The 26,213-nt window shown below is 37.6% G+C and overlaps 2 protein-coding genes across 2 annotated transcripts in view; one reads left to right on the forward strand and one right to left on the reverse strand.

Moving 5' to 3' along the window:
- Positions 1 to 1,908: 1,908 nt before the first annotated feature.
- dcaf17 (ddb1 and cul4 associated factor 17) lies at positions 1,909 to 11,331 on the reverse strand. Its single transcript, XM_038301225.1, has 15 exons — positions 11,181 to 11,331; positions 10,747 to 10,944; positions 10,558 to 10,661; positions 8,810 to 8,900; positions 8,542 to 8,678; positions 8,356 to 8,434; positions 7,866 to 7,955; positions 7,691 to 7,798; positions 7,496 to 7,598; positions 6,063 to 6,202; positions 5,129 to 5,238; positions 4,947 to 5,031; positions 4,791 to 4,874; positions 4,437 to 4,592; positions 1,909 to 2,191 (listed from the first exon to the last, which is right to left on the reverse strand). Exons 2-15 carry the CDS (start codon positions 10,873 to 10,875, stop codon positions 2,084 to 2,086), a joined length of 1,524 nt encoding a protein of 507 aa, XP_038157153.1. The 5' UTR covers positions 10,876 to 10,944; positions 11,181 to 11,331; the 3' UTR covers positions 1,909 to 2,083.
- Positions 10,822 to 26,213, forward strand: part of mettl8 (methyltransferase like 8) — a 40,839-nt gene continuing 25,447 nt past the window's right edge. Inside the window, exon 1 of the mRNA XM_038301226.1 lies at positions 10,822 to 10,966. The gene's annotated coding sequence lies outside the window, so the exon portion shown is untranslated. The remainder of the gene's footprint in view (positions 10,967 to 26,213) is intronic.

The following is a 26,213-nucleotide window of genomic DNA, read 5'->3' on the forward strand; positions in this document are numbered from 1 at the left end:
ATGATTTGGGTTTTGAGTGATGAACCAGGCTGGGAGTTTTTGCAGGTGTTTAGAGTTAATTTTTTTGATTCAGATGATTAGGTGCATAACTCGTTTAGAGACCTTTTTACGAGATGCTAATTTTGTGAGATAGGAATTTTGGGTTTTCATGAGCTGTATGCCAAAATCATCCGTATTAAGACAAAAAAAAAAAAAAAAAAGACCCGAAATACTTCAGTTAATGTGCCATGAATCTAAAATATATGAATTTTTAAGTTTTATGGAACTTTATCACAATATGCTAATATTCTGAGAAGGACCTGTATATGTCAGAATTTATGTCAGAATATGTCACAATATTTAATATTTTTTGCCTGAATAGTTTGATTCTGGCATTTTTGATTTTGCAAAACCCTGTAATAAACATCCACTGCATCGGAAGACGTGCAAGTGTAAAATCTATTATTGGTCAAGGCCAATAAAAGATAGATCGGCTCATTTTTAATTGAGTTTATGAGGTTATTTTCTTTTTATGAAAGTTCATAACTTCGTTTTTGGTTTCTTCATCATCTGGAAATTATAATAAAACCTATTTGATTACCTGAAATATTAAGTTTAACAAAAGAAGCAAAAACAAAACATCTGTCAGAGTGAAATAGTTTACTTCACTATAGACAGTGAGTAATTAATAGAACAGCTCCCATAAACAAACATCTTTACAAAAGAAAATAGAAAAAGATCAGACAATGAATTGAAATAAAAAAAAAACTAAAAGAATTAGAGAGAAAATACATAATACAAATATTTCATATAAAGCTATCAAGCTATAGCAGAAAACATCCTTAACTTCCTTTTAAATTAATCACTACAACATAAAGACAGAGGAGGCATATCCCACAGTGTGACTGCAAACCTTACATGCAAGCTGAATTTTCATGGTGTTTGTGGTTCACAAACACACAATTACACATCTTGTACTGCAGCTGAAATCATTTGAATCCAAGCCAAAATGGGTTGGCCAATCACGTTGCAGTATTATGGTTTAAGGCGGGACATATTATCTGTCACAAAAGCCAGAGGTGGTGAGCTCACAGCCATCGGGTGGCGATGCACATAACGTTCCCACATTAAACAGAATGAGGAGAAGATCTAGACATAGCTGCTGATATATCTGTTTTAACAGAATCCAAAATTTCATCTTTCAGAGAGGAACAACAAGAGCGTAAAAGCGTAAGTTCTTGTAGTTTCTCATAGGGTCTCCTGCTATTTTATTTGTTAAAGTTTTTGGCTGAAACCAAATTTTGGTAGGCGGGCATGGGGTGTCACTTCGCCCAATCAGCTCAGGGTTCCGCTGAACAGCCCTGGTTTCTCTGAAACAAATCGGTTGGGAGCAGCCCAGGTCAATATAGCAGTGCTGCACGTTATCAATCTGGCTTGCCATGTTATTTCCTAGGATTTAATCACCTCTGAGAAACAGAACACCTTATTTATGTTAGAGGTTTAGTGGAGGATTTTCATGAATTTTTTAAAAGACCCACCCTCTCCACAAAAAGTACCTGCTCCTGAGAGGGAATGCCTATTAAACACGTAAGAGAGCATGCATGAGCCCATTTCTCCTCGTGCACGCTCTGTTTCAAAGTTGCTGTTTGCATCGCTCATAAAAGCTTACTTTAAAAAAAAAAAGATTTGAAAATTTTCCAGCATGCCAGACTCACCACTGATAAGTGAAAATGGGGACGAGCACGTAGGACGTTGTTGCATAAACATATCACCAGAATGATTGACAGTTATGAGGACCATTTATTATGATGATCCACCCAGAAAAAGAACATCTTCCAATTTACCTTTTATCTAAGCATGGCTGAATCTTCTAAAAACAATCAGCAAATTTTTATGCCAAGTTGATGGAAAGTAAGATACAAAACAAAGCTATGTGTACGTTTTTAATGTTAGAAATTTAAGACATTTTTATATAAAAAAGTTCAGACAAAATAAAATATACAGGTATTGTATCTACAAGTTTAATATTATACTACAACTGAAAAAATATATATATCCCAATAATTATAAGGTGTTAGTTCTTAGCAGCTTTCAGTCATTTGAGTCATTTGCTGATGGTCATTAGTTTGTAAACATGGCAGCAGAAGTAGTAGCACCTTTGCTCAATGTGAATAATTGTGTCTCTGTCAAACACCAGCTGATGTGGAAAGGTCTGAAACAAAGAATAAAAACCAAACACATTGGTACTCAGACTAGGCCGACAAATGTTTAGACCAAACCATGCCTCCATTTTGTTCACACACTGCAAATGCAATAGAATTAAACCTCGTTTCAAGAAAAAAATCCACTTTTTTAAAGAAAAAATTACTTATTTAGAGTTACATTTTTTGCAGTGCTCAGATTTTCATTTTTTCCCACCTTACTTCCAATAAGTACCGATAAAAACAAAATAAATCATTTAGCACATATATATTAAACATTCATTTTATATATATATATATATATATATATATATATATATATATATATATATATATATATATATATATATATATATATATATGGCCATTTAACATGGTTTCTGCATGCTTCAGTCCATTGTTAACGCATAGAAATGCATTAAGAAAATGCATATATATATTTTGTGGGTTTTTTGTACACAACATCAGCTCTTGATGGTGTTGATACCACTGATGATACCACTCTATTTATTCACTAGATCGCTGATTGCCCATCGGTAGAACGAGGTTGAAGTTAAGCTACCGGTCGCCATATTGGTACTCCCTAGTTAGACCGGTCACAATGTAATCGATATGCCGGCTACAGCATCGAACAATGATGATGTTTTTATTTTCAGGTGGACTTAAGACTTTTAAAATAAAGATAAATTTATCAGTTTGACACACACTTGTTGTTTCATAGCATAAGTAGATTACTTTAACTTATAATTTATAGATAGGCACATCACATTGCATAGTCATGATGAAGTCAATGAAGTCTATAAATCCTGTAATATAACATATTATAAAAAATCCATAACGATAAAATTAATGTGTTAATGGAGCACAATAATACGGATTTGCTAAAAGTGCTAAATTGATTTTGTACATTTTTACAATAATTACATCTTACATGTATATATATATATATATATATATATATATATATATATATATATAGGTCAAATGTTTCAGTTGCTTTTTTTTCCGTCAATATAACATGCAATATATTGCAGCACATAATTTTTCAAATGAGAAATGCAACACTACAAAAAAAGACAGTGTCATCCACTTAATAAAGAATTACTAGATTGACATTTCACAGTTAATTACTTTCTATTCACTCTATTTTCTATTTTCTAAAGTTAGACACAATGTCAATGGCTAACTCAATCAATATCCTTGAGTCAGTTCGAGACAGCCAGACTAATGTTACATAATGCCACATAGTATACTAAAGTATTCTTCGGTGTATATAAGGATCTTCATGGAGTACATCAACTGACTGTGAAATTACCTGTTGAACGTCTTCCTACAGGCAGAAAGCTGCTTGTTTTTTCAGCCAAATGCTACACATGCAGGCATTTTACTGTGTCCCAGTGGGAGTGGGGTGTACCAGAATGGCAGACGGTGGCTTCACTTTTTTCGGGCAATCAGCAATCCAGTGAATAAATAGAGATCAGTGGTTGATACAGTTTTATGCAGTTGTGATCAGAAGCAGCTGCTGATTCTGTCTCACTCTGCAGGAAAACACCTAAACGTTCAGTTATGTGTCATTGTTTAAGCATACACAACCTCTACCTGAGGTCAGGTTTTGCAAATTGTCCATTTGCCTGCACTGTGAGAGGCAGTGCTAAAGCTCTCATTCACTCTAATGGCTGTGTGTTTGCTGAGGAGTCTGCAGCTGAGTGGATCAGAGCTGGATGCAGTGTAAATTGGGGGTTAGGTACATACAGCACTGAAAAACCAGCTTCTTCACCAGTGTCCTTTTGTGGCTTTCCCTCCTTTTGGAGACTTTCAATGACTGTCTTCTGGACATCTGTCAGCTGTCTTCCACATGATTGTCGGCAATAATATGACTATTATATAACATCTATAACTGAAAAATGTTTTATTTAAATTGATTTTGGGTCAAATTTTGGGTTTTCATTACGTATAAGCCATAATCGTCAACATTACAGTACAATAAAGACTTCAAACATTTCCCTCTATCTTTAATAAATCATTGAATATGAAGCAAAAGACAAAAAACATTAACCATATCTATATATTATTTTTATATCTACCAAAAATAATCACAGAAATACCCAAATATTTATCTGAATGGATAATTTACATTAAATATACATTATTTCCAAATGTTTTCTTTATCATCCTGATTCTACTGATAGGCAGGTTGGAATAAAACAGCAAAAACACAAACAGCCTCAGATGAACCAGCATCCTTTGGTTACTCACCTCATCCCAAGGCTCAATCAGATCAATCTTCTTCTGTAAACTCCCTGTTTGGTTGTCATGCAACTGAATGTGAGCTATGGTTTCGTCATCCTCCCAGTTAGTTACTGCTATGGCCAGAAAGTCGAGCTCATCCTCGTATTCCAGCAACTGAAAGGTCTGAAATATCAAAAATGATCTTCTAAGCTCCACAAAATTACAGAACCTCAGCATGTCTTATTTAAAAATACTAAATTTATAGAAATAAGCTGCTTAAAAAGGTAACCGTGACACATAAAAAGAACCAGCAGATATGTATAAGGAGATAAACAGTAATAGATACATATAAGATAAAGGTAAGCACGAGTTTGTTCATACCTCCTGCATTGGGTCATCCTCCAGCTGAGGAAACCTCGCCTTTACTGCCCGGCCCGACGATGTGACGGTGACACAAGGGGATGGCTGTAGGAACATTCAACCCCCTGAGTACAAACACATCTCCAATGCAGGAAAAAAATTAAACATCACACCTACGTTGCGTCGTTGTGTTGTCAGAGAGAAATCCGTCACTATTTCTGACGGCAGAGGACTGTTCAGTTCACTCATGATTTTCAGCACACTTCAAAAGAAAGGAAAGGTGTGTATGAGTGGCAAAGATGATAACAGTGTTGTCTTATATTATTGGTGAAATTGACACCTTTGACTGAATCACTCACCTTATATTGGTTGGTCCAAAGCGGATGATTCGTCCTGAATTGGTCGGATGGAAGAAGATTCTATGATTTTCAAGAGAGCTGTAGTCCAACTGCTGGACTCCATTTGTCGCCTGAAGTCATAACGGCAGATGCTCAAATGACTGATATGAACTGGTAAATGTGGGAGCTCAACCAAAACAACAACTACATCCAAATTTTATACTTTTTTATGTTTCAGCTGGAAATTTTCATTTATATTATAGGGAATTAGTGCCAAGGAATGGTTTTCCACCTAAAGTGACAGAATGGAGGATTTATCAGATAAAATGGAGGAGCTGTAGAGATCCCAACCTTAGGTGGAAGAATCAGTCAACAGAATTAGTGTAAGTTTTTCCCTTTTGGAAGATATAGATAAACAAAAATATTGCTAAAACATTAGCATAAGATGCTGGAGACACAGCAAACCCAGAAAACTGATTTCACCGTCACAATATTTGCCAAAATCATTGCAGTCACACGATTTTTTATCAGTGTGTAGCCCTTTAAGAAAAAAAAGTAAGACTTGACCATAGGGTGGAGTTTCTCCTCTATTAAATAGGACTGCTTGGATCCCAGCATGGCCCCATCAGTCCAGACACAAATCCAACCCAGAAGCTGATGTTTAAAGTAGCTAGCTAATCAGTCTGACTGAATTTAAACATTTTTTTTTTTTTATGGGGAAATTGTCAATTGCTACCTTCTTGAATGAAAACGAGAAATAAACACTAAAATCTACTGATTTGTAAGTGAAATTTGGAACAAATCAACCTGATGTCTATTTGCCACAAACACCCTTTAACTTGTTAGCTCAAGACAGGGATATGAATATATAAATTATTATTAACCATGCAGACCATTTTATACAAAACAACATTAGTGCTAAATGAAGCATCATTGGCCGACTGTCTGAATTTACCAAAATGCTGTCTTTGAGTGAACGGATGTAGTGAGTCCCTCTGAGTTTTTTCTGTGGTGGGCTGTAAATGTAATGCCAGGGGTAGCCGCCGATCTGGATGCCGTTGGGAGAGACTGCCTGAAAAAGAATTGGTGGCGGATCTATGAAATAAAGAAATACAAGGAAAACGTTAGAATCAGGCAGACTTCGAGATTAAAAACTCAGGGTTTTGCTTGGTTAAATCTGGAATGAAAATTAGTTACATGTGCAAAGCTCCCACTGAGAGATGAAAATTATTTTTATTTTTCCTTTGAAAGATTGCAATTCAATGGATCCCCCTAGCCTGATAAACCAGACTAAATGTGAGACTAAATGTGTAATTTAGTCTGGCCCCGATGAATGAGACATCAGAAGATTGTTGATGAGTTGTTGTTGTTTTTCAAACCATGTCCTATTGGCCAACGCTCTGACCAATGAGCGCAACTGACTGTGACATAGTAAGTGCAAAAGAAAGCATCCAGAAATTCAAAACACATCTCTGCGTTGTGATTGGCCCGCCAGTTCTAGGGCCTGGGGCATTGATTGAGGCCAGACCACTCACAGGCAAAAACGATTTTGGCCACTGGTGAGTGGGGCTAGTTTACTAGGCTACACCCCCCCTGCATTTAATTCATACACAGCCTCATCTACTGTGTGGGCCTTTACTTTAAAACATACTTAGTGTTTATAAACACTTTCTGTCTTGGTGATGTTGATAATTCGTCCCCCAATGGGCTGGATCAAATCAATGGCAAATATCCAAATTAGGTGATTTAATCTCTGTTTGCGCCCATGTTTGTGTTGCTGTGTGCTGTTGTCAATCACAGCCAAGACCCTACCTAGCCCTCTGCACCTTCAAGTCATGCCTTTTTTTTTTTTTTTTTTACAGAGATCTCCAAATCTTATACGTGGATGGAAGTGTAGCTCTGGAGCAACATAAGCTGTACTTTAAGGTTATGGTTGGGTATGCACTGGTAATGGGTAGGTTTAGGAATATCGTCAGGGTTAGGGCATAGAAAGGGTTTAAAATCGAAAAAATCAAAAGAAGGGGTAGAGCGTAGCAGGCTGTGGCCCAGGCTGCCTGTTAAGACTCCAGTCCTGCGCGCTGATGACGTTTCAACGTCTTTTTCAAAAACCAGAGGGGTCACTATTACAGCACACACATCACAAAAAAAAGAAAAATAGATCAATGTCTCCGGGAGCTTTTGATGCAGCCAGCATCGGCTAAATGCCCCACTTCCATACACTGGGTTTGAAAATAATTGATTTTTGTTTTTTTTTGTTTTTTTAAACCAAACAAAACAAACAAAGCAGAAACTGGTATTAAAGTTCATAATGTTGTCTGGATATAAGTTACGTAAAGTAAGAACTGAAGTTCACAATGGCTTAAGAGCTGGAGCACAAAACTACCTCACCTGTGACCTGGATGTTAACTGGAATACCAAACGGAGTCTCTCCAACGGTTCCGTTTTCCAGCAGTGAACTCTGTTGTCCCAGTGTTAACTCTTCAATGAGGTACTAAAACCAAAGAAGGCTTTTGTTCACTTTAACTGACAGGTAAACAAATATCAAAGATAGGACGGGAGACTGTTCCAGCTTAATATACTTACTCTCTGTACAATGTGTTCAAAGCTGTATAGTCTCACTGAATTGTTACTGTAAGACACAGCAAGGACGTCATCGAAGAGAACCACATCAGTAACACCACTTCCAAACCCCTGAAAAAAAAAACTTAACATAAATTCCAAATCATGCACACATGGATGTTTAAATAGGTCCGCATACCTTTTTATTTATCTCCAAAATGCCTACAATTCGAAGAGGGAAAACATGAAAAACAGCCAGGTGCATCATTGTGTTCTGTGAGGTACCTGCCTGTGGAAAATAAGAAATAATCTTTATTTAACAAGTATTTATAATACAGCATGTTTCTCAGAAAAGTCAGGAAAAATACAAATAGTTATTTCAGAAAATTGTTAAGCAAAACAGGTAAATAAGTTCATAAAACAAAGCACCACTTCAAACATGGAATATGTTTTAATAATAAATACCCAACTCTAAAAGGTATTTTTGGATATCTTCCTGTATAGATGGTTATTATAATAATGATTTTTCATGCAGAGATGGGAAATAAGAGAGATTTAGACCTTTGAGACATAAAATATCTTATCTCGTAGCTAGATTTAATAGTAATTGCAAAATAAAGATTGAAACATGCTTAACTGCTAACTAAGCTTATAAGCTTTCAAAATGTTTTAAAATACTAGATTTTTACCCGTCTTTCAGTGGCTGTTTCTTTCTTTTGAATAGATTTAATGTAAAATGTTTCTTGCAAAACATTCCAGGCAAGATATCTAAAAAATAAAATAAAAAAAAATAAAAAAAATATTTAGGATAAAGAAAATGTTAGACATCATTTAGAAATACTAAAAGTACATTAAACTGAGAACTTTTAACATACTTGAACTTATATTTAGGAGAGAGATAAACCCTCTGCAGTTCTTTTCCTGTTTCGGCTGAGATGCGACAGATCCAGCTATCTGCTGTCAGAGCCAAGAGGCAGGGTTTATGTTCAGAGGGAGACGATAGTACTTTGTCCTAAAAAAGTACAACAAAGCAGCAGATTAAACATCAATCAAAAGCTGAGTTGTAAAGTGCTCTAACAGCAGGTATTTTATCCTTATAAAGACAGCAAACAAAGTGCATACATGTGTCTATGTTGTACTCACAACAGGGCTCTGACAGAGCAGGGCATCTTCAATTTTCTGCTGCTTGGACTTCTTTGGGAAGTTATATAAACTCTGGTATTGATCATCGAAACTGAAATCAGAGAATCAAGTTTAACATTAGAAAACCTTCTGACATAAACAGTATTTCAGCAAATATATCTAGCTATAATATTTCAGTAAAGAAATCTTGGCCTAAAAAGAAAACACATGTGATGCAAAAAAAATCTTAAAAATAAGGCCAAAGTGTCAGCAGCCTAGACAGTTGGAGAGTCCAAAGTGGAGAACTCCAAATCATGGAAACACAACATACTCAACACCTCCATCTATCAACATCTATCCTTTCATTTGTAGTTTTATGCTTTTTTTTTTTTACTACAGTAATTCCTTCGTTTGCCTAGAACATCAATACAGTAAGGTTTCTCCTCTGGTTGTATAATAACATTGGAAGTCATAATCTTTCTACGGTGGCCGGGAGGTGCAAACCAACATTACAAAAAACGCTTACAAGTTCAAAAACAAATTATCATTTCAGAAAACAAATTTAAATAAAAAAAAAAAATTAAAATACATAAAACACTTTTAAAAATTCAAAACAAATAGCATTTTAAGAAAACAAATAAAAAACATTCAAAACACTTTTACAAGTCCCAGAACAAATTATCATTTGAGGAATTCAACTGGAAAGGGTGGGTACTAACTCCGAGGCTGAACCGGTCTTGTGTGAAATTCTGTTTCTCTTCCCCCAGTCGGGAGCGCATTGCAGCCAGAGAGGCGGATCTGACCATTTTCAAGGCGCTCCTGATAATTTCTCCGTGAAAACAGCTGATATATTCATGTCAACTTTGTAACATTCAATTTAATCGGTTGCCTTTTTTCAAATTAGTTTAACTAATACATTAACAAGGTCTTCGTACGCTGTTTTGTGTTGTTTTTTAAACGCCAAGACAATCGGTATTTCTCCAACTTTTGTCCCTTCAGCATGACAGAAATAAAAGTGAATCACCAAACACAGATTTCCAACACGTAGTGCTGGAATTTTTATTTTTCATTGCTAATATAAGAGGATGGAAACTGGCTGATAACAGGGCACACAAATTAAGACGTCCTGCGAAGATGAGAGTGTAGAATTTCTGGTTAATCCCCTTCTAATGTAAAACATGACAGATTACTGGATTAAGGACATTTCTAGTATAACATATCACAATTTTAGAGAAATTGGAAACAGTTGCTATTTATTTCCCAAAGATATGGGAGGAGGAGAGGAGAGAACGGATGTTTCAGCTGCCTGAATTAATCTTTTATCATTCCTGAAATTATAATTTGTTTTAGACTTGTAAAAGTGTTTTGGATGCTTTTTACTTGTTTTCTTAAAATGCTATTTGTTTTGAATTTTTAAAATGGTTTTGTTTATTTATTTTTTATGTAAATTTGTTTTCTGAAATTATTATTTGTTTTGGAACTTGTAAGTTTTTTTTAAATGTAAATTTGTTTTCTGAAATGATAATTTGTTTTTTAACTTGTAAAAGTGTTTTTCAAATGTAAATTTGTTTTCTGAAATTAGCATTTGTTTTGGAACTTGTAAAAGTTTTTTAGATTTTGTTTTGTTGTTGTTTTGCACCTCTCGGCCACTGTATTTTTCAGAGTCCCTGATATATTTTGAAATATATTTTTATTTTTGACTAAGCTGATTTCTTATCACTATTTACAGACTGCAGTGTAAATATTCAAAGTTAATAATCCATACTTACCAGCTATAGCAGCTCTGATAATTTTCACTGTAGATTCTCCCACTCTCATACAGCATTGCTGTTAATGAAGTTTTGCTCCAAGCCTTAACAAAGCTCCTGTTTTCCTGGGAGGCAACAGTCATGTATAGTAAAACATGTATTGAATACAAGTAAAGATATATGTATTTTTTAAGCATTTCCTTATTTTACATTTAGAATGATGTTTCTGAGGATTTTCAAGCAGAGTCTGTGTAAAGTCCCAGCATCCCTGCTTCCTCTGCTTCTCTGACTCAGCAGGATGGTGGCGTTTAAAGTTGTATTTCTGCGGGGTGGCGCCATCTGGAGGCGGAGCTTAGTTCTACAGGCGGAGCTGCTCAACAAAACCGAACCTCCGATATTTCTGACGGTCTGAGGAAGAAATTCTTACCAGGTAAGGACGGGGATGTTCTCTAACATGAAGGGCTATTTATCACCTTTGATGGTTTCCTAGACAGCAGTAGTTCTCAGACAAACTTAGCATGAAAGCTTCCTCTTTTATCCCAACACATCAATATATATATCAGATTTTATACATATATGTATATATAAAACTATAAAATCCGTATGAAATATTCTAATGTTAGAAACAGCTCGTTATGGTTTACAGGTCAGTGATTCGGTCCCATTCCTCTTTCCAGTTGGTGTTGTAGATTGCTTCCCTTAGCTTGTAGCTGCATGTATTCAGATTTCTTCTTCTTTTGTTAAATGGCGGTTAGCACGCAAGGTTTAGCTGCACATTACCGCCACCACCTTCTTCTTCTTTTCTAAAATATAACAAGCTGCTATTATAATAATGTTTTGTCGACCTGTTTTTTTTTTTTTTTACTGATTGTTGTTAAATCATTTTTCAATAAATGTTTTGTTAAAACACTGCCCACACCTTTGCCGGTCCACTCAGCGGCCCAGAAGCGAAACCAAAGCCCGTGGGCCCCTATAATCACACAAATGGCTCGGATGTGTCGGATCAGATGATCAGATTCTATCAAAGTTCCGACTCGAATGCGGCCTGTGGCTGTATTTTACAATCTCATAGCAGAGCAGTTATAAACGCGTTGGTTTTGTTTAGGATCTGTTTGAACGTCATCATCTCACACAGAGATTTTATATTTGAACATAGGAGAGAGTTTGGATTTGTGGAACTTGAGAAATGTAAGTAACCAACATTAGGATTTCTTTATTAAACTAAATTTTCTGAGTCAGACAGGAGTTCTGAAAACTGCTGTTAAAATCAACAAAGACTGTAAACTATCAACATTTCTGATTCCCTTTTTCCAATATTTCTTTGCTATTACTATTTTCATTTTCGACGGCAGTTCAGGTATAAATAACAGGTGTTATTTTTTTTGTAGAACATAACATGAGAAGGATGCTAAAGATCTGCTATTTTTTGTTTTCCACATTAAAATAGTGCTATTTAATTAACTTCTACTTCTAGAAATAGGATAAAGACAAACAGAGGAACTCTATTTACATTGATTATATTTTTCTTGATTTCCACACAGTCCATAAGTAAATGAGTTCAAACATCAATGTCTGGTAAATAATGCTTGAATCTGGCTGTTTATTTTGGATATTATTACATTACAGATAAGATAGTTTTATATTGTCTTTTATAAAAGTGATTTTATATTTGAATAAACTTGGGCTCATTCTTAGTGTTGTGCTTTGTAGATGATGCCTCTAAAACAGAAAATAGACATAAAGTGCTATTTAAACAGTCAGACAGTAAGCAATATAGGATGATGATTATGAAAGGTTTTGTTACATTTAATCCTTCACTATTAAAACCCCACTTTTATAATAGAAACATTATATCAAGCTGCCCTTCAGTGCTGTATTATGGAAGAAATGTATTTGGAACGTCACCATAAAATTAGGGCTGCAACTTATGATTATTTTGCAAATTGATTAATCCATCAATTATTTTTTTCGATTAATAACCAGATAGACAAAGGTTCCTTAAAGAAGATTTTTTACTAAATTAAACAAGGTGAAACAGAAATGCTTCCTCTTGAGGAATTCTGGATGGAGAATATTGACAGACAAAATTTTGTTTTTGTCTTAAATGCAAAATGTTTACATATTTTTTTACAGTCTTGGTATAATTCCTGCTCTAAGTGGGTTGCTCTGTCGGCTAAAGGCACATTTCAGAGGCCCTATACTCCAGTTAACAATTAATCAATTACTAAATTAGGTGACAATTATTTAAATAATCCATTAATATGATTTTTTCATCCCAAGATAAAATATGTGAAATTGGCTTCACAGAGTAACTATAGCCCATATGTACAACTTGTAAAGTGAAGTTAATATTTTAAATGCTCAGTGTCAGTTCCTCTTATAGTTCCAGTGCAGATGTAAATAAAATACATTTATTTTGCTGTCCCTTGAATGTATTATTTTGCATGATAAAGAGAGAGCATATTAGATAAAAAAAATAAAAGTGGGGTTTACCTCTGTTTACCTCTACACAATTCTATATCTTCAAAAGAAAACACAAGATTAATCCACATATAACAGACATATTTAGCAATATTTGGTTATATAGACACTGTCTTAGTCGCTGGTAAGTTTAAATGAGAACCTTTTCAAAGTGGAAAAAAGTCCTTATTCCACATTCGTCAGAGCCAGTGATTTGTATTAATGTAGCTGTTCTCTTTAAAAAAATGTGCCCTGATGTTTACATTAAGCATAAAAAAGAGCATGCATTTTTTGCATAGGACCAATGACACCAGACCAATGTAAATGAAGACTAATAGTGTCCCTACCAAAGTTGAAATCAAACCTACGCCCTTGCATGTTATGCAATACATTTTTAAATAAAACAAAAAAATAAATAAAAGAAAAATGTTCCATTTTAAAATCTAAAGTGTTTTTTTTTTTAAGTAGAGAACAACAATCGTTCAGTTTGGTATATAGACAATTTGCTGATTCACATATTTTATAAAGGGCAGGCCATCCAGGAGAAGAATTTTGCGGTAATGGTTTCTAGTTTCCTTATGAAAAGACAAAGTAACTGTTTCAAATTGTACAAAAAAAGTAAAAAGCAGGAATACATACTACAGGATGAAAGGAAGGAGAGGAAACCAAAGCAGTTACAGTTCTGAGCTTTGAAGTTAGAAGTTGAGGAAAATTTCACAGAGAAAAGAGTTAGTCAAGGGTTGTGAATAAGACACAACTGTGTGGTCATCATAATTATATTAAAATAGCTGGTCAGAATGCTCTCTATGGGGCTTCTGTAGAAGGTGGTGAGGATGATGGGGGGCAGGTGGGCTCTTCTCATCCTCCGCAGGAAGTACATGCGCTTCTGTGCCCTTTTGACCAGTGAGGTGGTGATTACATTCCAGGTGAGGTTGTCTGTGATGTGCACCCCCAGGAATTTGGTGCTGTTGACCACCTCTACAGCTGAGCTGTTGATGACCTGTGGAGTGTGGTTAGTCTGGTTCTACCTGAAGTCCAAGATGATCTCATTCGTCTTCTCCACGTTCAGGATCAGGCTGTTATCTTTGCACCAGTCCACCAGCTGCTCCACCTCCTCTCTGTAGTCCTGGTCGTTGTTGTCTCTGATGAGGCCTGCCACCGTGGTGTCGTCTGCAAACTTCACGTTTTTCAGAAAATAGATCGTTCTATCTATCTATCTATCTATCTATCTATCTATCTATCTATCTATCTATCTATCTATCTATCTATCTATCTATCTATCTATCTATCTATCTATCTATCTATCTATCTATCTATCTATCTACATACACTATATTGCCAAAAGTATTTGCTCACCCATCCAAATTATTGGAATCAGGTGTTCCAATCACTTCCATGGCCACAGGTGTATAAATTCAAGCACCTAGGCATGCAGACTGTTTTTACAAACATTTGTGAAAGAATGGGTCGCTCTCAGGAGCTCAGTGAATTCCAGCGTGGAACTGTGATAGGATGCCACCTGTGCAACAAATCCAGTCGTGAAATTTCCTCGCTCCTAAATATTCCACAGTCAACTGTCAGCTGTATTATAAGAAAATGGAAGTGTTTGGGAACGACAGCAACTCAGCCACGAAGTGGTAGGCCACGTAAACTGACGGAGCGGGGTCAGCGGATGCTGACGCGCATAGTGCGAAGAGGTCGCCAACTTTCTGCAGAGTCAATCACTACAGACCTCCAAACTTCATGTGGCCTTCAGATTAGCTCAAGAACAGTGCGCAGAGAGCTTCATGGAATGGGTTTCCATGGTCGAGCAGCTGCATCCAAGCCATACATCACCAAGTGCAATGCAAAGCGTCGGATGCGGTGGTGTAAAGCACGCCGCCACTGGACTCTAGAGCAGTGGAGACGCGTTCTCTGGAGTGACGAATCGCGCTTCTCCATCTGGCAATCTGATGGACGGGTCTGGGTTTGGCGGTTGCCAGGAGAACGGTACTTGTCTGACTGCATTGTGCCAAGTGTAAAGTTTGGTGGAGGGGGGATTATGGTGTGAGGTTGTTTTTCAGGAGCTGGGCTTGGCCCCTTAGTTCCAGTGAAAGGAACTCTGAATGCTTCAGCATACCAAGACATTTTGGACAATTCCATGCTCCCAACTTTGTGGGAACAGTTTGGAGCTGGCCCCTTCCTCTTCCAACATGACTGTGCACCAGTGCACAAAGCAAGGTCCATAAAGACATGGATGACAGAGTCTGGTGTGGATGAACTTGACTGGCCTGCACAGAGTCCTGACCTCAACCCGATAGAACACCTTTGGGATGAATTAGAGCGGAGACTGAGAGCCAGGCCTTCTCGTCCAACATCAGTGTGCGACCTCACAAATGCGCTTCTGGAAGAATGGTCAAAAATTCCCATAAACACACTCCTAAACCTTGTGGACAGCCTTCCCAGAAGAGTTGAAGCTGTTCTAGCTGCAAAGGGTGGACCGACGTCATATTGAACCCTATGGATTAGGAACGGGATGTCACTTAAGCTCATATGTGAGTCAAGGCAGGTGAGAAAATACTTTTGGCAATATAGTGTATGTATAATTTCAGAAAAATTTGAAGTTTGCAGACGACACCACGGGGGCAGGCCTAATCAGAGACAACGACCAGGACTACAGAGAGGACTTAACGAAGAACCGGCCTAACCCCAATCCACAACAGCTCAGCTGTAGAGGTGGTCAGATAGATAGATAGATAGATAGGTAGATAGATAGATAGATCGATACTGGCATCTCTACTTGTGTTGTTTTGTTTTTTAACTTTTTAGGGGTTTTGGGTCGGCCCTTAGGTGGGGGGTGCTGTATGGGTTTGGGTTCAGTTTCGTTGTTTTTATTGGTTTTTCTCTCCAAAATGTGTTCATTCGCATCATTCAGTCTGTTGTGTATAACGCTACATGTGGTATTATTCTGTTGTCTTCAGATACTGTCTTCACTTCTTCCTGCAGGTCGTCATAAAGCTCCCACACATCTGGAGCTCTTCGACAGTATGCAACATAATGTCCAATATAATCTCCGGTTGAGCTGCCCCTGAAAGCGATGACACCTCTCAATGTGAATGTCTTTTCTTGTAGAGCCATATTGGATGGAAATTCTCTTAAAGAAAAATCAGTTTCGTTGTCAAGTTCCAGGTCAATGCATACTATTTCCCCAAAGCTGTAGCTGTGAGTAACATCTCCATTGCAGAGCATATCTCCTGGGGTGTCGCCTTCCATTTTACATTCGTCTGGACATTCTGATTCATTTAGTAGTTTTTGACGGCACAGAGACTCGGAAAGGAAGAGTCCATTTTCCACTGAAGTCCTAAGTTGAGTCATTCCACATTCCGTCAGGACTGAGAGGTCAGGTGCAACAAATGATACTTTCCTTGTATCTCCCTTGTTTAGCTGGCAGCACTGTGATGAGCAGTGTTTGTAGAGGAAAGCGGTGGGTACATTTCTCATTGATCGTGCAATGAGTGCAGAGTTAGAGCACTGAGCATCGATATGGTATTCACCAGGCCACACCTCGAAGTTCTGAAATATGGATGATGGGGGGCAGGTGGGCTCTTCTCATCCTCCGCAGGAAGTACATGCGCTTCTGTGCCCTTTTGACCAGTGAGGTGGTGATTACATTCCAGGTGAAGTTGTCTGTGATGTGCACCCCCAGGAATTTGGTGCTGTTGACCACCTCTACAGCTGAGCTGTTGATGACCAGTGGAGTGTGGTTAGTCCGGTTCTTCCTGAAGTCCAAGATGATCTCATTCGTCTTCTCCACGTTCAGGATCAGGCTGTTATCTTTGCACCAGTCCACCAGTTGCTCCACCTCCTCTCTGTAGTCCTGGTCCTTGTTGTCTCTGATGAGGCCTGCCACCGTGGTGTCGTCTGCAAACTTCACGTTTTTCAGAAAATAGATCTATCTATCTATCTATCTATCTATCATCTATCTATCTATCTATAATTTCTGAAAAACGTGAAGTTTGCAGACGACACCACGGTGGCAGGCCTATCAGAGACAACGACCAGGACTACAGAGAGGACTTAACGAAGAACCGGCCTAACCCCAACCACTGGTCATCAACAGCTCAGCTGTAGAGGTGGTCAGATAGATAGATAGATAGATAGATAGATAGATAGATAGATAGATAGATAGATAGATAGATAGATAGATAGATAGATCTCTACTGGCATCTCTACTTGTGTTGTTTTGTTTTTTAACTTTTTAGGGGTTTTGGGTCGACCCTTAGGTGGGGTGTGCTGTATGGGTTTGGGTTCAGTTTCGTTGTTTTTATTGGTTTTTCTCTCCAAAATGTGTTCATTCGCATCATTCAGTCTGTTGTGTATAACGCTACATGTGGTATTATTCTGTTGTCTTCAGATACTGTCTTCACTTCTTCCTGCAGGTCGTCATAAAGCTCCCACACATCTGGAGCTCTTCGACAGTATGCAACATAATGTCCAATATAATCTCCGGTTGAGCTGCCCCTGAAAGCGATGACACCTCTCAATGTGAATGTCTTTCCTTGTAGAGCCATATTGGATGGAAATTCTCTTAAAGAAAAATCAGTTTCGTTGTCAAGTTCCAGGTCAATGCATACTAATTCCCCAAAGCTGTAGCTGTGAGTAACATTTCCATTGCAGAGCATATCTCCTGGGGTGTCGCCTTCCATTTTACATTCGTCTGGACATTCTGATTCATTTAGTAGTTTTTGACGGCACAGAGACTCGGAAAGGAAGAGTCCATTTTCCACTGAAGTCATAAGTTGAGTCATTCCACATTCCATCAGGACTGAGCGGTTGGTGAAACAAACGATACTTTCCTTGTATCTCCCTTGTTTAGCTGGCAGTACTGTGATGAGCAGTGTTTGGAGAGGAAAGCGGTGGGTACATTTCTCATTGATCGTGCAATGAGTGCAGAGATAGAGCACTGAGCATCGATATGGTATTCACCAGGCCACACCTCGAAGTTCTGAAATATTGTACTAAGCAGCAATGCCCTCTGTGAATATATATATGGGGTCACCCCATCTGTAGCCATAGATTTTACTAGCTGTAAGATAGGAGGGTCACTGTTCTTCCTTACAACATTTTGAAAAGCTGAGCTGTCACAGAAAGCACTGCATAAACACTGACAAAGTGCATCAAATCCACACGTGTTCCACACAGAGAGATTTTCTTCTTGAAATCTACAAGGTCCAAGGTTGTTTCCGCTTTGTAATAGTCCCACTTTGACCATTTTTACCTCAAATGATGGATCTGCATGAAGCTGTTCAGTGCAGGGAGGCGGATGAGAAGTTTTCTGCTTTTTTTGGGCTGGAAGAATTGCTTCCCTACTGTTTTCAACCATGCCTCTATCTGTTGGATGATTGTTTTTAATTTGTGCCTGTATTCTTGTATCGTTTGAATGAACTTCCAGACCTGAATTCGGATGGATCTTTTCTGATACGTTTTTCTCACTTTCTGAGACCTTTATCACATTTGATGTGGCGGTTGAAACAGTGGCATGACATTCAGGATTTTGGACAGGGCGTTTCCGTTTGGTTTTGCCATCCTTTGATGTAGTCATTACATGAACCTTTTCTTTTTTATCCGCTTTTTCCATATTGAAGTCAGCCGATACACTTGGAAGCTTCTCCTGTGGTTCAGGCTCAGGTTTCTGCTTGGTTTTCAAGTCTTGAGTGGATGAAATCTCCTGTTTTACCTTACATTTCCCACCACCAACTTGAATATTTCCTGTTGATCTTTTTTCAGTTTCTGAGACGTCTGGCACATCTGATGATGATGATGATGATGGTGAAACCTTTGCTCTACATTTACCTTGAACAATATTTCCAAAAAAACATTTGGATGCAGCAAATGCAGGAGACTCTTCTTCTTTTGGTTTATCCTTCTTGTCATTGGTAGCAAAAATATCTTTCTGGTCAGATTTGCCATCTGCTGTGTATAACGCTAAATGTGGTATTATTCTGTTGTCTTCAGATACTGTCTTCACTTCTTCCTGCAGGTCATCATAAAGCTCCCACACATCTGGAGCTCTTCGACAGTATGCAACATAATGTCCAATATCATCTTTGGTTGAGCCGCACCTGAAAGCGATGACACCTCTCAATGTAAATGTCTTTCCTTGTAGAGCCATTTTGGATGGAAATTCTCTTAAAGAAAAATCAGTTTCGTGGTCAAGTTCCAGGTCAATGCATACTATTTCCCCAAAGCTGTAGCTGTGAGTAACATCTCCATTGCAGAGCATATCTCCTGGGGTGTCGCCTTCCATTTTACATTCGTCTGGACATTCTGATTCATTTAGTAGTTTTTGACGGCACAGAGACTCGGAAAGGAAGAGTCCATTTTCCACTGAAGTCCTAAGTTGAGTCATTCCACATTCCATCAGGACTGAGAGGTCAGGTGAAACAAACGATACTTTCCTTGTATCTCCCTTGTTTAGCTGGCAGTACTGTGATGAGCAGTGTTTGGAGAGGAAAGCGCTGGGTAAATTTCTCATTGATTGTGCAATGAGTGCAGAGATAGAGCACTGAGCATCGATATGGTATTCACCAGGCCACACCTCGAAGTTCTGAAATATTGTACTAAGCAGCAATGCCCTCTGTGAATATATATATGGGGTCACCCCATCTGTAGCCATAGATTTTACCAGCTGCAAGATAGGAGTGTCACTGTTCTTCCTTACAACATTTTGAAAAGCTGAGCTGTCACAGAAAGCACTGCATAAACACTGACAAAGTGCATCAAATCCACACGTGTTCCACACAGAGCGATTTTCTTCTTGAAATCTACAAGGTCCAAGGTTGTTTCCGTTTTGTAATAGTCCCACTTTGACCATTTTTGCCTCAAATGATGGATCTGCATGAAGCTGTTCAGTGCAGGGAGGCGGATGAGAAGTTTTCTGCTTTTTTTGGGCTGGAAGAATTGGTTCCCTACTGTTTTCAACCATGCCTCTATCTGTTGGATGATTGTTTTTAATTTGTGCCTGTATTCTTGTATCTTTTGAATGAACTTCCAGACCTGAATTCTGATGGATCTTTTCTGATACGTTTTTCTCACTTTCTGAGACCTTTATCACATTTGATGTGGCGGTTGAAACAGTGGCATGACATTCCGAATTTTGGACAGGGCGTTTCCGTTTGGTTTTGCCATCCTTTGATGCATGGGCGTAGGTTTGCATAGGGACCATAGGGACATGTCCCTACCAAAATTTTGAACCGACCTAATTGTCCCGACCAATAATTGGATGTGAGCAACGTGTTTATAATTTACAGCAGTAGTTGTTGCAGCAGTGGCTTCTTTTCCTCTTGCAGCTCCTCTGCCTGGTCTCTCCTGTCCCTTTCATGTAGCAGCGCATGGAACTGTGCTGCGCTGTTTAACTCCACTCTCATTGGTTGTTCTGCCTTAAGTTCCGCCTTCTCTCTCTCTGATTGGCTGTTTTCTAGTCCGCGTGTGCTTGGAGCACAACATTGAAAATTTATTCACACTAGAATGCAGCGGTTACTACAATTAATATTAGGCTACAAAACTAGTCTCAATAAAAAAAATGAATATCATGTACACTAAAAAACAAAAACCTTTTTTTTTTCTTTTATAAAACGAAATATTCTGAGTCAGCCAGGAGTTCTGAAGACTGCTGGAAAAATGGGCAAATAAAGGCTGTAAGCCATCAACATTTCTGATTCTTAGCCACAGCTAACTAAAAGAGAAAATGTGAGGGTTTCCTTTTTACCGATATTAAGTTGATATTACTGTTTTTATTTTTTTGTTTTTATTTTTACAATTTTGATATGATAACTGATCTAATTGCTCTGTGGGGAAAGGCACATTTTACTTTTATATTACTGTATGTTTTAAAGTCTCTATACTCCAGTTAATGATGAATCACATACTAAATTAGTTGACGATTATTAAAATAATCAATTAATATGATTCATTTTTTTCAGCCCCAGATGAAATACATGATATTGGCTACACAGAGTAACTACAGCCCAGATGTTCAACTTTTATAGTGAAGTTAATATTTTAATGAATGTATTATTTTGCTTGATACAGAGAGAGCATAGTAGGTACAAATATTAGAGTGGTGTTTAACTCTGCACAATTCTATATCTTCAAAAGAAAATACTGTATTTACCTTCTCTCTTAGTCGTTCAAATGAAACCATTTTCAAAGTGGAAAAAAGTCCTGATTCCACATTCTTCAGAGCCGGTGATACTTCAAACATCTAAGCAGCATCGAGTGTAGAGCTTATAACATTTTTATTAATGGAGCAAAATGTTGCTTTTCTCTTTTAACAATGAATTCCTCTTATCAGTACGGATGCTCACATCGAGCATAAAAAAGGGCATGCATATTGCATAGCACCAATGACACCAGACCAATAGTGTCCCTACCAAAGTTCAAATCAAACCTACGCCCTTGCTTTGATGTAGTCATTACATTAACCTTTTCTTTTTTATCCGCTTTTTCCATATTGAAGTCAGCCGATATACTTGGAAGCTTCTCCTTTGGTTCAGGCTCAGGTTTCTGCTTGGTTTTCAAGTCTTGAGTTGATGAAATCTCCTGTTTTACCTTACATTTCCCACCACCAACTTTAATATTTTCTGTTGATCTTTTTTCAGTTTTTGAGACATCTGGCACATCTGATGATGATGATGGTGAAAGTTTTGCTGTACATTTACCTTGAACAATATTTCCATAAAAGCATTTGGATGCAGCAAATGCAGGAGAATTTTCTTTTTTTGGTTCATCCTTCTTGTCATTGGTAGCAAAAATATCTTTCTGGTCAGATTTGCCATCTGCTGTGTATAACGCTAAATGTGGTATTATTCTGTTGTCTTCAGATACTGTCTTCATTTCTTCCTGCAGGTCATCATAAAGCTCCCACACATCTGGAGCTCTTCGACAGTATGCAACATAATGTCCAAAATCCTCTTTGGTCGAGCCGCACCTAAAAGCGATGACACCTCTCAATGTAAATGTCTTTCCTTGTAGAGCCATATTGGATGGAAATTCTCTTAAAGAAAAATCTGTTTCGTTGTCAAGTTCCAGGTCAATGCATAGTATTTCCCCAAAGCTGTAGCTGTGAGTAACATTTCCATTGCAGAGCATTTCTCCTGGGGTGTCGCCTTTCATTTTACATTCGTCGGGACATCTTGATGGCTTTCGTAGTTTTCGACAGCACAGAGACTCGGAAAGGAAGAGTCCATTTTCCAATGAAGTCTTAAGTTGAGTCATTCTACATTTCATCACGTCTAAGAGGTCAGGTGTAACAAACGATACTTTCCTTGTATCTCCCTTGTTTAGCTGGCAGTACCGTGAACAGCATTGTTTGGAGAGGTAAGCGCTGGGTACATTTTTCATTGATATTCCAATGAGCGAAGAGATAGAGCACTCAGCATCGATATGGTTTTCACCAGGCCACACTGGGTAGTTATAAAATATTTTACTAAGCTGCAATGTCCTCTGGTAATATATATATGGGGTCACCCCATCTGTAGCCATAGATTTTACCAGCTGCAAGATGGGAATGTTACTGTTCTTCCTTACAACATTTTGAAAAGCTGAGCTGTCACAGAAAGCACTGCATAAACACTGACAAAGTGCATCAAATCCACACGTGTTTGACACAGTGAGATTTTCTTGTTTAAATATAAAACGTCCAAGCTTGTTTCCGTTTTGTAATAGTCCCACTTTGACCCTTTTTGCCTCAAATGATGGATCTGCAGGAAGCCGTTCCGTGCAGAAAGACGGATGAGAAGTTTTCTGCTTTTTTTGGGCTGGAAGAATTGGTTCCCTACTGTTTTCAACCATGCCTCTATCTGTTGGATGATTGTTTTTAATTTGTGCCTGTATTCTTGTATCTTTTGAATGAACTTCCAGACCTGAATTCTGATGGATCTTTTCTGATACGGTTTTCTCACTTTCTGAGACCTTTATCACATTTGATGTGGCGGTTAAAACTGTGGCATGACATTCAGGATTTTGGACAGGGCATTTCCGTTTGGCTTTGAAATCCCTTGATATAGTCATTACATTAAAATTTTGTCTTATATCTGCTTTTTCCTTATCAAAGTCAGGTGATATACTTGGAAGCGTCTCCTTTCGTTCAGGCTCGTGTTTTCCTGGTTTCTGCTTGGTTTTCAAGTCTTGAGTGGATGAAATCTCCTGTTTTACATTACATTTCCCAAATTTGTCATCTTTTTTATTGTTTTCAAGACATTTACCTGTGGAAAGATTTCCGGTCAAGTGCGTGGGCTTTGTAACCTTTAATACTGTAGACAGCTCATCTTTATTTTGTTCGGTTCTATTTTCCAGGTACGGTTTTTGATAAACCTCTTGAATTTTAAATTCAGAAGATGTCTTCAAACTTTTTCCTTGAGGTAGAGTGTTTTCTTCTGGGAATATCTGCTGGGAATATCTATTACAGGAATCCTTTTCCTGATCAGACTTTATGAAAGTGTCCATATTGCAGTTAATATGTCCATTGCCTAGATCTAGACACTTCCTCCCATCTTCTTTCATTTTATGTACAGCATTTAAAATATAGAGTTTAAACTCTTCGTCAAACATCAATCTATCCTCAATATGTGCTGCTCTTTTTCCCTTCATTTTGAAATAAAAAGTTATTTTTTCCAGTCAAAGACTTACGTGAGGTCTAGTCTAGCCAAACACCGCAGCCAATATGTGAAGCTTGTTTATAAGATTCTACCAGTCATGTGATGAATGCCTGTGACATCATCAGGAAAAGTGGGTGGGGGGTGGGAACAAAGAACAAAGATCAAAGAATTTCGTGGGCATATGGGCGTGTCACTACACGGCCACACCCCCACGGAATTCTTTGTTGCTAGCTTGTTAGCTAGCAAATCTAGCAAATCCTCATCCAAACTATTAGGCCATTTTTATGAAGTAAAATAGTTCATCTTCTTTGAAAAAAAGTTCCACAAGCAGGCATCCTGCAGTTAGTGAGTAATCGTCATTTGAAGTTGGGTAATACATGAAAAGATTGACATTTTAGCCTCTAATAGCATCTTTGACTCCAATTATCTCTAAAAGTAATAAAGCCACACACTTCAAACGTGGTAGATCTATGGAGGGTCCTACAAATATTCAATCCCTAAAATATCAGCCAGATTGGAGCAGTGGTTCTAGAGAAAACTTATGTGGAAAATCCATGTGATTTTTGCATTTCTGGCCTCTAATAGCATTTTTGACTCCAATTATCCCTAAAAGTAATAAAGCCACGCTCTTCAAACTTGGTAGATCTATGGAGGGTCCTACAAATATTCCATCCCTAAAATATGGGCCGGATTGGAACAGTGGTTCAAACTTATTTGGAAAATGCCTGAAATTTTTGTCCTCCAATAATAGCATCTTTAACTTCAATTATCTCAATAAAGCTAAACGCTTCCATTTTCACAATCGATGCGAACATTCCCACATATGTCCAATATGAAAGCTTAGGAGGATATGAGCAACTGTTGTGAAGAAATCTTTATTTCAAAATCTAAAGCAGCATTGTTTCCAACACAGTGCTATTTAAACAAGTACACAGCGGGATCTAATTTTTCTTATTGATAACATATCAGGTTTAGATTATGAACAAAATTAAAAACAAATATGTTGCATATACTCTATATTTATTATCCAAATTATGTACAGCATTATAAAACAAAATTACAAGCAGGTTTATCAATACATTCTCCGACATTGTATACTGAGAAAAGTGGTTTTCACAAGCCTCACCAAGCTCACTGCACTAAATATTAATATTAAGAAAATATTTGCAAATTCTACAACGTCTAATAAGGCATCATTATGAATGTCAATGATGGTCTAAATGTCAATTGGTCGGTGTCAAATGTCTCATTATCTTCAGACTAGATTGTACAATAATCATCATCATCAATGCTATCATCACTAGACAGAATTTCCTCTTCTCCGGTAACATTTTGACAGTTCTTGCACCCACACAACTCTGTACATTTAAGGTTAGATTACTTACATGAACATCATTTAATATCACATTGTACTGTTTTGCATTTATAGCTTATAAGTTTCAGCTCCTCTTTAGGAGCAGGATCATTGGTCATCCAATTGATAGAAAGCTGTTTTTCATGGATGTTCCAACCATGGCCACCCTAATGACGGTGCAGATATCACTGCCTGCAGAGCACGACGATGAATGGCACAAGTACAATACAAGATATAAACCTACCACAATTTGCCGTTTCTGCTTTAGCTAACTTGTCCTTCAGTCTTTTCCCCTGGCGTGGAAGTACACTTCGCTGCAGCAAACAGAAAGGGGCGGGGACGGACCACTGTCAGTCTCATACCTTATATGGAAATGGGACCATTTCATTCCGGAACTGACGGGGGCGCTAGTGACACTATTTTCTGTACCGACCGTTTCATAATAATTATAATAATAATAACGTATTTTATTTGACAACGCCTTTCAAAACACCCAAGAACACTTTCAACATTAAAAATACTAATTAAACAGTAAAGAAAAGGCTACAAAACGTGATATGTCACGTGGCATGTCTGTCACGTGGTATGTCCCTTTTTTATTTTGAAATCTTTATTTAAAATTATCTTAGTAACAAACAATCTAAAATAAGCAACAATAAGGAATCATTATCGAGATGTATTTATCTATCCTTACACCCTATATATCTCTAACAAAAGTCATAAAAAATAAAATAAAATCAATATTTTGGAGACAAATGTACATTACATTAAGAGCACATTTATCCATCCATTAATTTTTATGAATTATCCTCAAGTGGGGTCATGAAGGCTGCTGACCCTGGACAGATCCCCAGTCCATCGCTGATTAAGAAAACAGATATACAGGTGCTGGTCATAAAATTAGAATATCATGAAAAAGTAGATTGATTTCAGTAATTCCATTTAAAAAGTGAAACTTGTATATTATATTCATACATTACATACAAACTCATATATTTCAGATGTTTATTTTGTTTAATTTTGATGATTACAAATGACAACAAATGAAAATCTCAAATTCATCATATCAGAAAATTTGAATATTGTGAAAAGGTTCAAAATTGATGGCCCCTGGTGCCACACTCTAATCAGCTAATTAACTCAAACCACCTGCAAAAGCCTTTAAATGGTCTTTCAGTCTAGTTCTATAGGCTACACAATCATGGGGAAGACTGCTGACTTGACAG

The sequence above is a fragment of the Cyprinodon tularosa genome, unplaced genomic scaffold, assembly GCF_016077235.1.
Source record: "Cyprinodon tularosa strain WSP-4 unplaced genomic scaffold, ASM1607723v1 ctg463, whole genome shotgun sequence".
NCBI lineage: Eukaryota > Metazoa > Chordata > Actinopteri > Cyprinodontiformes > Cyprinodontidae > Cyprinodon > Cyprinodon tularosa.